Genomic DNA, 17,583 nt, shown 5'->3' with positions numbered 1-17,583 from the left:
TGGCGCGGTGGTTTAGCGCCGCCTGCAGCCTGGGGTGTGATCCTGGAGACCTGGGATCGAGTCCCACATCCGGCTTCTTGAATGGAGCCTGCTTCTTCCTCTGCCTGTGTCTCTGCCTCTCTCTCTCTCTCTCTGAATAAATAAATAAATAAATCTTTAAAAAATAATAAAAAAATCAAATGTCCTCCTTTAAAAAAAATCAACTGATCCTTTTATAAAATAACATTTTTCATTGAAGAAGATGTGAGACAGGGTAAGGAAATGGACAAGGAGAGAGCTAAAAGGGGAAAGAAAATACACATTTGTTGTAGAACTAAAGTTCATTAATACTAAGAAAGTTCTAAGTTTGCTCCTTGAGTGAAAAAAAAGTATTTCTTTCTGAGTAGGCAAAAGGTCAAGGAGTAGGTTCTGTCTCAAACTTAATTGGAACAAAAAGTTAAGACAGAATTCAAAAAAGGGCAACAGGGTATTGCTAAGACAAAAGTGGAAATAAAATCTCTGGCCAGATTTCCTTTGCTAAGGCAGAAAATGCATGAATTGACAAAAGATTCCAAGACTTTCACTTTCTAGTCCTTACAAACATTTAGGAAACTTACAATCGTGGGAAGGAAACAAGGGGACAAGGTCTGCTCAAGTGAAGTTTAAGAGGGAGGAGAAAAGAATTAAAATAGGAGCAGGAGGGATACAACTGCAAAGCTAAGACTGTGAAATAAAAAGAGCACTTCTTTGTTAACCCCAATAATGAAGTATTCAGTGACTGACACATAGCTATCAGATATTCTCTAATTATTTTTATTGACAGAATAAAGTTGAAAAAAATGGGACAATTTGGCAGAAGCAATTATCCCATAGGTTGCTCTGCAGGCAAATGTTGTTGGCAAGGAAAAAAATTCAAGTTGAGCCCTTACAGAATCCAACTTCAGTTTAGTGGACAAATATAATGAAGGTAGTTAAACAATAATGAGAGGCTGGCTCAGTCATTACAGCATGGGCCTCTTGATCTCAGGGTCATGAGTTCAAGCCCCATGTTGGGGGTAGATTACTTAAAAAACAAACCAATAATGAGATATTTTTTCCTACTAGATTGGCAAAGATTTTTTAAAAACCAGCCAACACAAAGCACCGGAGAAAGTAGGAGGAAAAAAACAGTCACTCCCATGAATTGTTATGAGGTTTGTCAATCAGTATGCTCTTTTTGGTGGGTAGCTTGGCAATATATACCAAAATGTAAAATATGCATATCCAACAACTCAACGATTTCCCCCTTTAATTACTCATGCTAAGATGATCATGGCATTAAATATTTAAAGATGAAAAAAGAGGAAATTTATTATACCACTACTTTACTTGCAAAAACTTAAATACAAGCAATGTTCACCGTAGGAAGCTAGTTAAATAGATTATGATACATAAAAATCAAAGTGTACTAGGTGGTCATTCAAACTCATGGTAAGGATTTATATTTATGTGCCTGGAACACTGTCAAGAGAAAAAAGTGGGTTATAAAACACGTTTAACCCCCATGTAGGTGTATCCCCACAAGATGGTGGCAGGACAGGTCTGCAGCTCCTGAGCCAATGCCTGCCTGCCCAGAACCGGCAAACCTAGCCCCCTCTACCTCTGGAAGGTCATTGATCACAAAAATCCCAGAAACGCAGGGTCTTTTTTCAAGACACATCAGTCACATTGACTGTTTTCCACCTACAGTGCAATCACCTTAGATGTTAATAAGTTCTTTGTGCTACAATAAATTAGAAGATATGCACAATGTATGCCTTTCACACTGTAGCCCAAATGAAATACACAGCTTACCTATTCTGAATCCTTTTATTTCAGCCACTTTGGTCAGCTTAATAGATGTATAATTGGAATTGTGTAACTGTGACTATAATTGTGACTTCTTGGTTTGAAAATTAAAATCAGTAATAATATCCTGAGATGCCTTTAGGTTTGAAACAATGATATAAGTAGTAATTTTGCTTAAAGAAAATAGTTCTTAAAAAAAAAAGAATAGCTCTCTTTTTAATATAAGTTATTGTTAGATTGCCTTTGTATGATTATTATCTATGAAGAACTAATTATTGTACATAAAAATAAATTTGTATACAGAGTATAATTTAAAAACCCAACATGTATCATATGATCCCAGTTATGTAGAACTGCATATTCATATACAAAGAGAGATGTCTGAAACAATGTCAACCACTGTTCACATTTTAGTGAACTCCAAGTGATGGAAATTCAAGAGATTTTTAACTTTCTTTTTCATATGTTCTATATTGTGTGACTTTCTTTTAAATTAGCATTATTTTTAAAGAAAAAAACTACTCTGAAAAAACTGAAGCACGAGAGATTTTTTATAAGGAGTGTTGATATTAGGTACCTTTTAAAGACACATTTTAAACATTCTTTTTTAATGGTTCTAAGTAAAGTCTTTGAATTAAAAATTCAATTTTAATTCTTTTGAATTAAAGGGAAATTACACAAAATAAGTGAGAATCCTTTTACATATGACCTTGGTCCAAAATTATTATCTTCCTGACAAAGAGAGGACTGAGGAGAGTAACAAGGACTAGCCTTTCCTCTAGTTCAGATTATCACAGCATTTTACCATAGCTCTTTATAGAACTCAAGTATGGAGGCTTGTACATCTCTGAAATGCATTCTTACCAGAATTACAAAGAAACTATAACAGACACTCAGAAATACAAAAGACACTCACTACTTGACAATATTATATAAATTTTTAACTTGTATCACTTCACAGAAACACCAGAAATCTATTATCTGCTTCCTCTAGCTTCAAAGTCCTCCTGGTAGAATTTTATAAAATTCTTACTTACCTCTTCAAGCTTCTTCTCAATCTCCTTAAAGACCAAATTTGCCTTAAATCCATCAACTGCAGAGCTGGTTGGAACAGCCTCAATCTGATGAGTTCTGTAAGAAAATGGAGAAAAGAACCAATTTCAATCCATGGAGTCATACAGACACAAGGTTTTCACCATTTAACACTAGTAATTTTCAAAAAATCCCTAAGAACAGAGATGCTGTGGCTCTTACCCAAAGAAAATCATAATTAAGTCCATAAAACAATTAAGCTTTTCTTCCCATTTTTTTTAACAAATACTGAGTGCTCACAAGACACTAGGCATTGTCCTTAAAAATAAAGTAAACCAAAAAAATTTACCCTAGTTGGGGAGAGAGACAACAAACAAGCAAAAAAATAAATATAAGGGCAGCTGGGTCACTCAACTGGTTGAGCATCCAAATCTTGGTTTTGGCTCAAGTCCCATCTCATGAGTCCTGAGATGGAGTCTGCTTGAAAATTCTCTTCCTCTGCCCCTCTACCCACTCTTACACACACTCTCTTCTCTAATAAATGAAGGAAGGAAGGAAGCTACTATGAAAAAAATAATGGAGTACCTAGGTGGCTCATTTGGTTAAGCACTCAACTCTTGATTTCAGCTCAGGGCATGACTCTGGGTTGTGGGATTGAGCCCCACATCAGGCTCTGCACTCAGAGCACAGTCTGCTTGTCCTTCTCCCTCTGCTTTTCCCTCCCACTCATTCTTTTTTTTTCTCTCTCTCTCTCAAATAAATAAACAAATAAAACCTAAAAAAAAAAAAACTATGAAGAAAATAAGGCAGGTTAAGAGGATATAGAGAAAGAATATGTGTCTGTTGGGTATTTTATTTTTATTTTTTAAATTTTACTTTATTTAAATTCAAGGAATTAACATATAGTGTATTATTAGTTTCAGAGGTAGAGTTCAGTGATTCCTCAGGTGCATATAACACCCAGTGCTCATTACATAATGTGCCCTCCTTAATGCCCATCACCCAGTTACTCCATCCCCCCATGCACTTCCCCTTCAGCAACCCTGTTTGTTTCTTATAGTTTAGAGTCTCTTATGGTTTGTTTCCCTCTCTGATTTCATCTTATTTTATTTTTCTCTCCCTTCCCCTACAGTGTTCTATTTTAGATAGCCTGGTCAGATAGGCTTCTCTGAGGAGGTGATATTAGCTTTTAAATTATATAAATGAGCTAGCCATATAAAGATTTAGGTGGGGAAGCCAGTACTAAACTTCCAGCATAAAAAACTTAAGGAAAAAACTAGTTTGGCAGTTAAAAGAACTATAAGAAGGCCAGTATGACTGGAGCAGAGCAGAGACGTAGAAGGATCTAAGGTCACAGAAACACACAGAGCAAGATAATAAAGTTAGGTTGTTGTTGTTGTTATTATTATTATTATTAGGAGTTTGGATTTTAAGTATAATAAGAAGAACTGTATGGTATAAGCTACAGAGTAGCAAGATCCAATTTACATGTTTTAAAAAAACAAATCTGGGTGCCAGGTGGAAAACTATAAAGCTGCAAAATAGGGAAGCAAAGAGACTACTGCAATAGTCCAGGCAAGAACTGATGGTGATTAGATAAGCAGAGATTGGGCTCAAGATTTGTATTTTACCTGTGACACAGATATGAATTTAACAACTGTCTGCCTATTGGTTGTTTGATAGTTAGGGAACAATTATAGATGAATGACCTGATGTAGCAGAAGGAACATAGTCTTTAGAGCTACAAAGGCCTGGGTTTGAATCTCAAGGGTTTCTTCACATACTAGCTATATGATTCTGAGTAAATTACTTGACCTCTGTGAACCTCTGGTGGGGAGGTAGGAAAGAAAGTGGAGAGGGCCAATGACTTTACATAACTAAACAGAATCCCGGGGTGGGAGGAGGGTACCTAGCAGAGCCCCTGGCCCATGGTAAAAAGGGATAGCATGACTAGAATAGGCTCCAGAGCTTCAAGTATTAGATACAGACAGAAACTGGAGGAGTCTGAGGAAGAGGAGGATGTTAGATAATTCCTTTGACATGGCAAGCATTGTTCAAGGTAGTAGGAGTATAAGGGTGGACAAGTCCGACCTAGGCCCTGTTCTCACTGAGTTTATATTCTTCTAGTGGGAGTAGAAAAAGGAGTAAATAGATAAAATAATTTAAAGTAATAGGAAGAACCTACTTTAGGTAGAACAGTCAGGAATGACATCTCAGAGCAGCTGAATTTAAGCTAAGATCTTATTAAAAGAAGAAAAGGAGCTAGCCATTCAAAGAGGAAACTGCAAAGATCCTGAGAAAGGAGCTTGGTATGTTTAAAGAACAACAAAAGCAGTCACTACAACACAAGTGGGGGGAGAGTGATAATGAAAATGAAACTGAAAAACTGGGCAGGGGTCAGATCATAAAGGCTAAAGTAGGGAATTTGGGAAGCTACTGAAATGATTAAGCAGGGAAGTGAGATGCAGTTGACTCTTGAACAACACGGGTATGAACTGCATGGATCCACTTACATGTGGGTTTTTCCCATAAATACAGTACAGTACTGTAAATGTATTTTCTCTTCCTTATGGTTTTCTTCATATCACCTTCTTTCCTCTAGCTCACTTTATTGTAAGAATACAGTATATATATATATGTACATATATATATATATATAAAAGAATACAGTATATAGTACTTATACAAAATATGTGTTAACGGACCTTTTATGTTATCGGTAGGGCTTCCAACCATCAGTAGGCTCTTAGTAGTTATTAACTTTTTAGAGAATCAAAAGCTTTGGGGAATTTTCAACTGTACAGGGGGCCAGCACCCCTAACTTCTTCATTGTTCAAGGGTCAACCGGGGGATCCCTGGGTGGCGCAGCGGTTTGGCGCCTGCCTTTGGCCCAGGGCGCGATCCTGGAGACCTGGGATCGAATCCCACATCGGGCTCCCGGTGCATGGAGCCTGCTTCTCCCTCTGCCTGTGTCTTTGCCTCTCTCTCTCTCTCTCTGATGACTATCATAAATAAATAAAAAAAAAAAAAAAAAAAAAAGGGTCAACCGTAGTTTGTTTTGTGATTACTCTTACAACAGTGTGCAGAATGAACTGGGGAGGGTGTGTGTGTGAGAACAGAGGCAGGGAGAATAGTAAGGCTACTGGAATAGTCCCAATAAGAAGTGATGGTGGTTTGGACTACAGTGGGGACAGTCTGCCAGTGGAAATGGAGAGGAAAAAGTGTATATTTTAGAGACAGAATCCATAGGCTTTACTACTGGGAAATGAGGGGGATCTCACAGTAGGGGGAAGGGCAAGGATGATTCAGTTTTCCTATATAACTGAGGGGATGGCAGTGCCATATAGTGATAAAAGGAAGAATGTAGTGGGAGGGGATCAAAGTTCCATTTGAGGCACAGGAGGTATGAAATGTTTGTGAAACAAGAAGGCAGTTGGGTATGAGTCTGGAGCTCAGAGGAGAGATTGAGGATGAATATAAAATAAGGGTGACCATCAACATAATGAAAGTATTTAAATCCATGGGAAATGATAAACTTGCCTGGAGAGAATTACAGAAAAAGAAGAGAGCCCAGGACAACACCATATGGTACTCCATTATTTAAAGAGGAAGCACGAACTAGGGGTGGTAGAAGGGGAGGAGGGCGGGGGGTGGGAGTGAATGGGTGACGGGCACTGGGGGTTATTCTGTATGTTAGTAAATTGAACACCAATAAAAAATAAATTAAAAAAAAATAATTAACATAAAAAAAAAATAAAGAGGAAGCAGCAGCCAATGATACAAAAGGAAAAACCAGGGATCCCTGGGTGGCGCAGCGGTTTAGCGCCTGCCTTTGGCTCAGGGCGCGATCCTGGAGACCCGGGATCGAATCCACGTCGGGCTCCCGGTGCATGGAGCCTGCTTCTCCCTCTGCCTATGTCTCTGCCTCTCTCTCTGTGTGTGACTATCATAATAAATAAAAATTAAAAAACAAACAAAAAAAAAAAACAAAAAAAGCAAACAAAAGGAAAAACCAGGGATCCCTGGGTGGCGCAGCGGTTTGGCGCCTGCCTTTGGCCCAGGGCGCGATCCTGGAGACCCGGGATCGAATCCCACGTCGGGCTCCCGGTGCATGGAGCCTGCTTCTCCCTCTGCCTGTGTCTCTGCTCTCTCTCTCTCTGTGACTATCATAAATAAATTTAAAAAATTAAAAAAAAAAAAAAAAAAGAACAAAGAAGAAACTAGGACCTGGGTCTTTAAAAAAAAAACAAAAGGAAAAACCAGAAGAACATGGTGTTGCTGAAGCTGAGAAGGGAGATAGAATCTGGGAGGGAGCATTAAACTATGCCAATTACTGCCAAAGATCAAACACCCACTGTATCTGGCACCATGGAGAGTACAGGGAACTTCGACAAAAACAATCTGAAGAAGTTGGGGAAGGTAGAAGTCAGAGTACAGTGAATTAAAGAGTACACAGAAGAGAGAAACAGAGACATTTTGAGTTGATGGCATGAGAAAGATACGAATTTGGGGGCCAAGGACAAATTTTGTTATAGCAACTTGAACAGATGAAGATAGCAGGCCTCAATTTATCCAAGATAAAGCTCAAAACCAGAAAGTAGTAACAGAAAAAAGAAAAACTGTTCAAAATTGATCTAAGTGAAGGTAAATAAAAGTTTAACTATAAATTAAATGCAATTGGTCACAGCTCTTAAATATGACCTCTCCTTCTTATTTTTCTGTTCCTATTGCAGCACTGAACATTTCTTATCCACACACACTGCTACAACTGCCTCCCCTAAGGACTGCTGGCCTCTGGTCTCTGCACCATTCAAATCAAAGTAATGCCAGACTGATCTGCTTAAAGGGCAATATAACCACATGATCTTTTGATAACACTCATTCTGTGGGCTCAGTTCCAAATTCCTGAGTAGAGGATTTAAGGTTTCAAAACCATAATCCAATCTGGTTACAACTGTACCTCCTGTCACCAGCACACTATTGACTCTGCCCATCTACCAAGGCACACACATAATCTACTCTGTACCCACACAGTACAACCACTCATCAAATCCGGTATTTCAAATCTTTGTAACTATCTATGTACATGCCCGGAATACCCTTCCTCTAAGTTTCTGCTGGGCAATCCTAGTCATCTGGTTTAAATTTACCTTCTCCATAATAATTTCTTCCTCTGGGCTTCAACAGCATTTTGAAAAACTTACGTCTGCCTTCCCCACATACACAGAGGGCCATTCTTGGGGGTCTAAGCATGTAGCAGTTGCTCCATCAAAGTTAGCTAAATAAGGAACTAAGTAAATCAGATCATGTGCAATATAATGATTGATATTACCTGCAATAAAATGATTTATAAGAAATATTTGGTCATTCAGATGACTAAAATATACTTCTCAGATATATCTGGTCTTCATCCACAGTTCCTGAAAATGCTTCAAAGCCATAAAGGTGAAGTGAATGACTTGGTATTAATGAAAGTGACTTATGCACCCTACCACACATCACTACCAGTGAGAGGAAAGGAGCTGGAGGTTGATGAATCAATGGCCAATGGCTTGGTCAATCATGATTATGTACTGCAGCCTCCATAAAAACCCAAGACGACAGATTTTTGGTCCTTTTCAGAGAGCTTCCACAATCAGGAAACCAGAACCCTTCCTCATACCATTAAGCCAGGCCCCAAACTCCTTTGTATGGGACCTTGCCCCATATATCTCTTCATCTTATTATTGATTCGTACTCTTTATCATGTCCTTTAATAAACTGGTAAAACAGAAGTAAGGGTTTTTCAGAGTTCTATGAGCCACTCTAGCAAATTAATCAAACATAAGGAGGAGGCCTTTGGAAACTCCAACCTGTAGCCTCTTGGTCAGAGGCCCAGGTAACAAACTGAAGTTTGTGACACATCTGAAGTGGTGGGTGGGGGCCAGTCTTGTGGGACTGAACCCTTAAACTTTGCAATCTGATGCTATCTCTGGGTAGATAGTGTCAGAATTGAGTTGAATCCAGACCTACTGGTGTCTGAAAATTGCCTGGTGTTTGCGGACAGGTAGTGGGAACTCCTATTCTCCACGTTGGAACTGGGTCTGGGAACCCTAAAAGAATACCTTAAAATGATCTTGTTTAAAACTGTATTTGTACCATTAGACTCAAGAACCGTTTTCCCAGCTTTGGCCTTTATAGTGAGTTATGTTATATCATAAAACTATCAATACTACCTTCAATATTTTCTTATTAGTCATTAATTCTTATTAGTCATGTATACAGGTATCCCTGCTTTTCAAAAGTTCATGTTACTTTGCTTCTATGACAGGCCTATATTAGTACCTGTTTTTGCTAACCAAAAGAAATCCAAAGAGGATTTTGGTTTAAAAAAAAAAAAAAAGGAAAAAAAAAAGTTAAAAAGAGGTAATAGCATTTAACGTTTGTTTTGTAGCAAGCCATTTTAGAGGCAGTGTGTACATGGAGAGTGTCACCTCCCCCATGTTCTCTCCCCAAGAACTACACTAAGCAGGAGCCACAGCTGTGGCTGTGAGCATCTGTGCTTTTTCTCAATTTATTCTGTGCATCCGTTAGCAAGATGTGTCCTAACAGAAAAGCATAAAAGAGGTCATTCTGGGGTCTGGGAAACACTCAAGAATTTTTCCATATAGGTTAATGGTATAACTTCTTTCCTTCACACCATTTTGGCTTAAGAAAAATTTCACAGGAACGCTCTACTTTTGGACAGCAGGGGAAACCTGTATATCATCTGGATTTTTTTTCATACTTCTGCCTTCCTACAAATAACACTGTAGTTATTTTGAACAACTCAATCTCCCAATTTTTTAGTCTCCTGAAATTAAAAAACTATGAGACTCCCATGTTTAAAATAGAATTTGTTGCCGCCGATTCATAAACTTCTAATCTGAGCCAATTAGATACTATTCTAATACTGCAGTTAGCTCTTTATAGTTTGGCTTTTACCGAGTGTTTTCAACTCCAAATATGAACTAGATGGAATTCTAGAAGACAGTACAGACTGATGATCATCTTTAGGAGGAAAATTCGAAAATTCAACATCTTATCACCTTTTTATTTGATTCAATTCAAGAAACATTCACTCTTTATGACAGAGAGCCCTACAGGGGTTGAAAGAAGTCACAACAGTCTTAGACCTCAAGGATTTCATATAATAAGGGGAATAAAAGTGTGGATATACTACAACTAAGCCCAAACTGAATATGGGTCCAAAGGAACAGAGTGCTGTGGATATTTAAGGAAGATGGTACTGGAGATGGGCCTTCAATGATAGAACTCACAACAGAAATGATATTCCAGGAAGAGAAAAAAAAGTGAAAGCACAGAGAGAAGAGACTTATGAGCTTGTAAAACATAAGAATATAACGGATTCTGAAAAGAAGTGTGTCACATACCCTTTGTGGAACCGGAAGTGTGAAAAATAAATAATTACCAAGAATTTCCAGGAGAAAAAGAAAAAGAGAGCTAGTTAGTGTTGACAGCTACCGCAGGGTTAAAGTTAAACAAGAAAAGAAAACAAAGACAAGAACATTTCATAATCACCGGTAGCCTTACCTGATCTCAGTGGTGAGGTAAAAAAAAAAATAGACATTAAGATAGATACTTCAGCGTGGGGGAGGAAAAAAAGTGGCCCAGTATAAAAGGCTCATGGCAAAAGGAAATAAGGCAATAAAAAAATAATTGTTATCATATGTAAGACCTGACCATGTTTGCTAACAGAGGAAAGAAGTCAGTAGAAAAGCAAAGGGAAAAGACTCAAAAGGGAGAAGGTATAGTTAATATTTGGAACGAAGTTACAGAACATAGTTGGAAACAAAAGCATCCAAGGAGGTCAGCTAGGCCTTGGGAAGGAAGAGGGACTTTTTGCCTGTGGGAAGGATGAATGAGCACTAAAGAGACGGGAGCGAGGAAGCTGGGGGTCCTGAAGGCCTGGACCAGAAAGCGCTGGCGGAGTGGAGGTGCACGGGCATTTGATAAGGACAGGAAGAGAACCAGCAAGAGCCCAAGAAAAGGCTTCTAGCAGCAGTGAGGCCTTAGCTGCATTCAGAGTCATACACGTGCAGAGATCCAATCAGCGTATTTAATAACTTTCTCCAAACAATCTCAGAAACCTGGGAGGCTATGCAGGGAGAAAGCAATTCTGAGAAGGGAATCGTAAAAAGTGAATCACTCTGGTTGTCAGGTCCAAGACGAGTATTTTTAGGTCAGCACTCTCTTTTGACTGTGCTGGGGTTTTGGGGGGTCTGTTGTTTTGTTTTGTTTTAAGTAGTCTGCACACCCAGCATGGAGCCCAGTGGAGGGCTTGAACTCACCACGCGGAGAGCAAGACTTGAGCTCAGATCAAGAGTCCCTCCCTTAGCCCACCGAGCCACCCGGGCGCACCGGTACTGCCTCCTTTGTGTACAAAATTTTCCCAAGGCTGGTTAAGTCTAAAAGCTGCTAATTGCCAGTTCAAAGACCTTAAAGCCGGACCGGACCACCAAAGCAGAGCCATGTGGTATTTATTGAGTTCTGGACGATAAAATACGGACTTTGCACTTGTGCAACATCATCGGCTACGAAAAAAATCAAGGCTCGTTAGCAGGCGACACCCAGAGAGCCACTTACCTGGCAGCTTCAGGAAAGCCCATCTTGTAGAGCGTCACAACCACGGCTCCTCCAATGCCTAGATTGTGCTGCAGAGCAACCTTTGCACCGGGAACTTGCCTCTTTCCGGCTTCCCCTCTCAGCTGCCAGCAGAGCTCGGCGCACTGAGCCAGACCTGACAAGTCGAGCACCGAGCAGTCAGGCTCCGCGGCGCCGGCACGCGGCCCCGCCCGCTCCTCCCGCCGGACCCGGACCGGAGCCTACGCGGGATCGGGCTCGTGAGTAGCAGGCCCAGAGAATATTCGCATAAATAAGAACTTCGCTTAAAAGCCACGACAGTATCGGCGGCCAGTTTTGTAGGGTCGGTTTTTTTCCCCCCTCCTAAATCTGTACTTAGACAATATTCTTCAGGCTTAAGAAATTTCCTGCACTCTTTAAAAATCCAACCTGTTGGGGGGGGGGGGGGGGGGCTCAGAGGTGGAGCACCTGCCCTGGGCCCAGGGCGTCATCCTGGAAAATTAAGTAAACTGTGAATGGTTACAAAGTAGGCTCCTCTAGAACTGACATTTATAGAACCCCTGTCTCCTGATTTACATTTGTCTTTCTACCAGACCAACTATTCAAGGATACCCGAGTTAAGAAGATTCTAACAGGATAGACTGATTTCCATCCTGGAGGCAGAGCTCTACAGGTCTACCTACAATGTATGTTCTTCCATCTACATACCCAATCACGTGTTCTTTTTTTTTTTTTTTAAGATTTTATTTATTCCTGAGAGAGAGAGAGAGTCAGAGACACAGGCAGGCTCCACGCAAGGAGCCCGACGTGGGACTCGATCCCAGGACCCCAGGACCACGCCCTGGGCTGAAGGCAGCGCTAAACCACTGAACCATTTTCTGCCCCCAATCACATTTTCTGATTCCTGAGTTACCCGTGACAATTTCCAAGGAAAACCACAGGTCCAAAATGCTGTCATTTAGACTGAGTTCACAAACCAAGGCTTAAGTCCTCATCTAATTGTAGTTTCAACCTCCCCCAGAAATGCAGTCTTAACTAGTCAGGAATTTTTTGATCAGTGCCACGGAGTCTGCCACCTGGGCCCTCTGCATCTCCCAAAGATGAGGTAGCCTGCATGATAAGACCCTTTGCTTTTCCACCTAAGGGAAAGCACTCTGGCTGGAACAATCCTTTTGCTAAGAACTTTTTGCCTCACTCTCCTGTAAAAACCTTCCATTTTGTACAACCCTTCAGAGCCCCCCCTATTTGCTAGATGGGATTCATGCCCAATTCATGAAACATTTATTAAAGCCAATTAGGTCTTTAAAATTTAGTCAGTTGAATTTTTGCTATTTAACAGACCCAAACCTCCTCAAGAAATTTAACTGCAACTTATTTCCAAGCAGTAACTGTGTATTTACAGAATATATATCTTAAGCACTGTTTTATAATAGGTAACTCTACAACCTATAATGATTTTTTGAATTGTGAACATTCTGAATATTAATGAAGAAGATCAATGTGAAACTTTGGGGTAATTAATTTTACTAGAAATCTGCCCTATAGAAAGCTCAACCATTTAATGAATATCTGAAAGGCAAAAAGTATTCACACGCATCTTATATACACATGGGCAGAAAAGTACAGCTAGTTTTCTTCACAAAATAATAAATATACATAGTTCGTAATATTTGAGAAAATACTCAACCTTACTTTGGTTAAACAGAAAAATGCCATTTTTTAACCAAATTGGTAAGGATGCTTTTTTGTTTGTTTTGTTTTAGGTAAGAATGTTTAAAATAGGACTAATCAATGCTGGGGAGACAACCAAGACAGTCACTTCCATACAGTACTGGCGAAAGTTCAAATCAGTGCAACCTTTTTGGAAAGCAATGTACAAAATTAAGAGCCTTGAAAACCATTCTACAGAAATAAGCATAGGCAAAGTTTTACAGAAAAGGCTATCTTCATCATATTTTAACAGTGAAAAAGTAGATAATCTAGAATGGTTATATAAATTATGAACTATCCATCCATATAACAAAGCACTATGTTCCTATTTAAAACACTTATAAAATGTTTAACAATTTAGGAAAAATTTAGGAAAATGTTAAACAATTTAGGAAAACAATCGTATATATTATTTATATATATATACACAAAAAAACTGACATATAATCTTAGTAAAACATGCAAAGAACCAATATTAATCTAACCATCCATCTAACAAATATTTTATGGCCTAATATGTTCCAGACACTCCTCAAGGCTCAGGAGATCCAGCAATAAACAAAGTAGGCAACTTTTTTTCCCTTATGAAGCTCATAGTCTTGCAATATAAAGATGCAAGCATTTACGATACAGCCTACTATGGGGGTAGCATTATCATAATGGGGAGTGGCAGGTAAGGAGGCAGGCAGAATGAGAGAGAGCAGGAGGAGAAGAAGAAGGTCTTGTTATTTATTTGCTTTTGACAAAAGATGAGTGTACGAAAGCATACTGATTATTTGAGGTTTCCAGTTGTCTACTTTCATAATAAATGGGATTTCTTGAATTTCTAGAATCTGGACCTGTGAAGGTGGAAGTCAAAAGTTGACCTCAGAAATCCACTTAGCAAGAAGGCATAGCAGTTATGAAAGCATTAGCCTAGGACTTCACTACATATAGTCTGGTTGCTACTGAAAACAAACAACTCAAATATAAACCAAGCAGTCCACTATTAAATATATAAAGAATTGACAATGTAATATAAAGTGCTAATAAAGATAAGTACTAAGTGCAATGGAAAACCTCAGAATGGAAAGACTAGGGAAAAACATGTTGAGATACTATCTGAGGTCTTTTTCTTTTCCTGCTTCCTTGACCCCATCACTCTTCTTTATACCATTAAGACAGCCAAGTACAAAAAAGTCATAATTCAGTTTTAGTTTACATTAGACATCTAAAAGCCTTAAAATAAACAACATAAAAAAAGGCATGGTTTTCTATTATCAGATCCTGGCTTTTTGAGAAAGAAAAGCGTTGCTGAACTTCAAAAGCAAAAAACTTTACTAGACTCAGCATGCACCAAAGAGTGCATATTTATGGAAGAGCAGTTTTTCCCTCTAAAAGTTACCAACCCAGAATGCTATCAAATACAAAATATATTTCAAAACCAAAAGTAACATAAAAACATTTTTATTTTTTTTTTAAGATTTTATTTATTTATTCATGAGAGACACAGAGAGAGAGGCAGAGACACAGGCAGAGGGAGAAGCAGGCTCCATGCAGGGAGCCCGATGTGGGAATCAATCCCAGGACCCCAGGATTATACCCTGAGCCAAAGGCAGGCGCCAAACCACTGAGCCACCCAGGGATCCCCCTATATAAAAACATTTTTAAACACACAAAGCTGAAAGATTTCACTACCATACTGCAACATCCACACCACAGAAATGTTAAAAAGGAAGTCCATTAGGCAGAAGGAAAATGATAGTAGATAGAAAAAAAGATCTACACGAAGGAATGAAGAGCACTGGAAGTAGTAACTATATGGGTAAATGAATAAGGTCTTTTTTTATTATTTAAATCTCTTCAAATAAGATAAAAATAAAATGGAGTAAAAAGTAATCCAAAAAAAAAAAAAAAAAAGTAATCCAAAAGAAGGCTGAAAAAAAAAATAGGCAAAAGGGAGTAACGAATAGCAGTGACAGAGAGAACACAAATAACAAGACAAACTCAAACTAAGCATATTAATAATCACATCAAATGTAAATAATCTAAACACCCAATTAAAGGCAGAGATTCTAAGAATGGGGGGGAGCAAGACTAAATTAAATGATGCTAATGCATTTTATGTTTTTAAAGATTATCTATTTTAGAGAGAGAACAAGAGAGCAAGCAAGCAGGGGGAGGGGCAGAGGGAAAGAGAGAATCCTGAAGCAAACTCCCCACTGAGCACAGAGCCCAACATGGGACTTGGTCCTAGGACCCTGAGATCATGACCTGAGCCAAAATCTTGAGTCAGCCACTTAAACAAATGAGCTATGTAGGTGCCCCAATGTTAATGCACTTTAAAGTCACAAATAGGTTAAAAGTAAAAGGATGGAAAAAGATACACCACATTAACATTACTTAAAATGTGAAAACTGAAGCAACTATATTCAATCAGCTAAAGCAGATTTCAGAGCAAAGACTTGCCAGGGAAAAAAGGCCATCTCATAATGATAAAGATTTAAACACAAAACTGTCTTTATTCACAAATGATATGATTGTCTATATAGAAAACCTGATGGAGTTTTTTTACGGTTAATAAATTTAAAAAGTAGTTTTAGCAAGGTTAGGAGATGAACATACAAAAATTGGTTGTATTTCTACATACTAGCAATAGAAAATTGAAACTGAAAAATATCATTTACAGTAACATCAGAAATATGAAATACTTAGGGATAAATCTGACAAAACATGCATAAGATCTATATAGTAAAAACTATAATACATTCCTGAGAAAAGCTAAAGAAGACCTAAATAAATGAAGATAAATAGTTTAAGAGTCAGAAAACTCACTATTACTTGGATGTCAATTCCCCTTAAATAAATCTATACATTTAACATAATTCCCCCCAAATTCAAGGATGATTTTCTTTAAATGGAAATCAACAAGCTGATTCTAAAATTTCTATGGAAATGCAAAGGAGCTAGGATAGCCAAAGAAGAATAAAGTTGAGAGCTAAGGCTACCTAATTTCAAGAATTATTATAAAGCTACAGCAATCAAAGCAGTATAGTATTAAAGACAGAAAATAGATTAGTGAACAGAAAAGAGAGTCCAGAAATAATGCCCACATATTTATGAACAATTGATTTTTGACAAAGGCAATGCTATGGAGAAAATATAACTTTTCTAATAAATGGCACTATAACTGGAAATACATTAAGTAAAAAATGGACTTGGCCTCATACTTTGTGCCATACACAAAAATTAATTCAAAATTAATTACAGATCTCAATATAAAACCTAACATATAAAATATCTAGGAGAAAACAGAGGAAAAGGTCTTGGTGACCCTGGATTAGAGATTGCTTAGATACAAAACCAGAATTAAATCCATGAAAGTACAGATAGATAAGTGGGAGTTAATAAAAATTAAAAATTTCTGCTCTTCAAAAGACACTACTAAGAGGATGAAAAGGAAGTCACAGACTGGGAGAAAACTTTTGCAAAGCATGTATCTGATAAAAAAAATTTAGACACATAATATATCAAAAACTCTCAAAACTCAATAAAAAATAACCAGGGGTGCCTGGGTGGCTCAGTCAGTTAAGCGTCCTGGGATCAAGCCCTGCATCAGGCTCCCTGCTTCTCCCTCTGTCCCTCCCCTCTGCTTTTTGCTCCCTCTTTCTCTCTCTCTCTCTCTCTCAAATAAATAAATAAAATCCTTAAAACAAAACAAAACAATCAATTGTGTCCCAAAATGTGCAAAAGGTTTGAATAGACTCTTAAGAAGAAGATATACAAATGGCAAATAAGCACTTGAAAAAATGCTCAACATCATTAGTCATTAGGAAAATGTAAATTAAAACCACAAGGAGATGCCACTACACACTGGTTAGAATGACTAAAATTAAAGACTGACCATACCAAGTCTGATGAGAATGTGGAGGAACAAGAACTCTCATTCATGGCTAGTGGTAACGTAAAGTGGTTTGACCACTCTGGAAGTCAGTTTGACAGTTTCTCAAACTATGGAAAGAGATCAAGTGGCCATTGACTGATAAATGGATAAAGAAGATGTGGTACACACACACACACACACACACACACACACACACAGAAATATTAGTCGGTCATTAAAAAGAATGAAATGCTTTGCGATAAGAAGTGGGGAGTAATGAGTGATTACACAAAAGTATATAAGAAGAAACTTTTGGTTCATGGATATGTTCACTATCTTGACTGTGGTGATAGTTTCACAGATAAATACATATATATATCAGAACTTAAATTTTACACTTTAAAATCAGTTGATTATAAGTTGATTTTACCTCAATAAAGCCATTAAAATAATAAAATAAAATATGAGATATATAGGCACAATTTTCCTTTCCCTTCCTTTTACTTGGCAAGAGCAATAAAAGTCAGAGCCTGCTCCTAGTTATCTCTACC

At 38.2% G+C, this 17,583-nt stretch overlaps 1 protein-coding gene and 1 long non-coding RNA gene across 4 annotated transcripts in view; one reads left to right on the top strand and one right to left on the bottom strand.

Moving 5' to 3' along the window:
• Positions 1-17,583, bottom strand: part of SCP2 (sterol carrier protein 2) — a 103,927-nt gene that overhangs the window by 17,790 nt on the left and 68,554 nt on the right. For all 3 annotated transcript variants that reach the window (XM_072820260.1, XM_072820261.1, XM_072820262.1), the window contains 2 exons: positions 11,464-11,617; positions 2,844-2,937 (listed from right to left, as the gene is read on the bottom strand). In XM_072820260.1, coding sequence (XP_072676361.1) covers positions 2,844-2,937; positions 11,464-11,617 — 248 coding nt within the window. The remainder of the gene's footprint in view (positions 1-2,843; positions 2,938-11,463; positions 11,618-17,583) is intronic.
• Positions 11,639-17,583, top strand: part of LOC140630313 (uncharacterized) — a 34,134-nt gene continuing 28,189 nt past the window's right edge. The window contains exons 1-2 of the long non-coding RNA XR_012028083.1: positions 11,639-11,803; positions 12,054-12,146. This is a non-coding gene — a long non-coding RNA (uncharacterized lncRNA). The remainder of the gene's footprint in view (positions 11,804-12,053; positions 12,147-17,583) is intronic.

The sequence above is a fragment of the Canis lupus genome, chromosome 3 (genome assembly GCF_048164855.1).
Source record: "Canis lupus baileyi chromosome 3, mCanLup2.hap1, whole genome shotgun sequence".
In the NCBI taxonomy this organism is placed as follows: domain Eukaryota; kingdom Metazoa; phylum Chordata; class Mammalia; order Carnivora; family Canidae; genus Canis; species Canis lupus.
The sequence above is the reverse complement of the archived record's forward strand: the minus strand, read 5'-3'. Positions and strand labels throughout refer to the sequence as shown.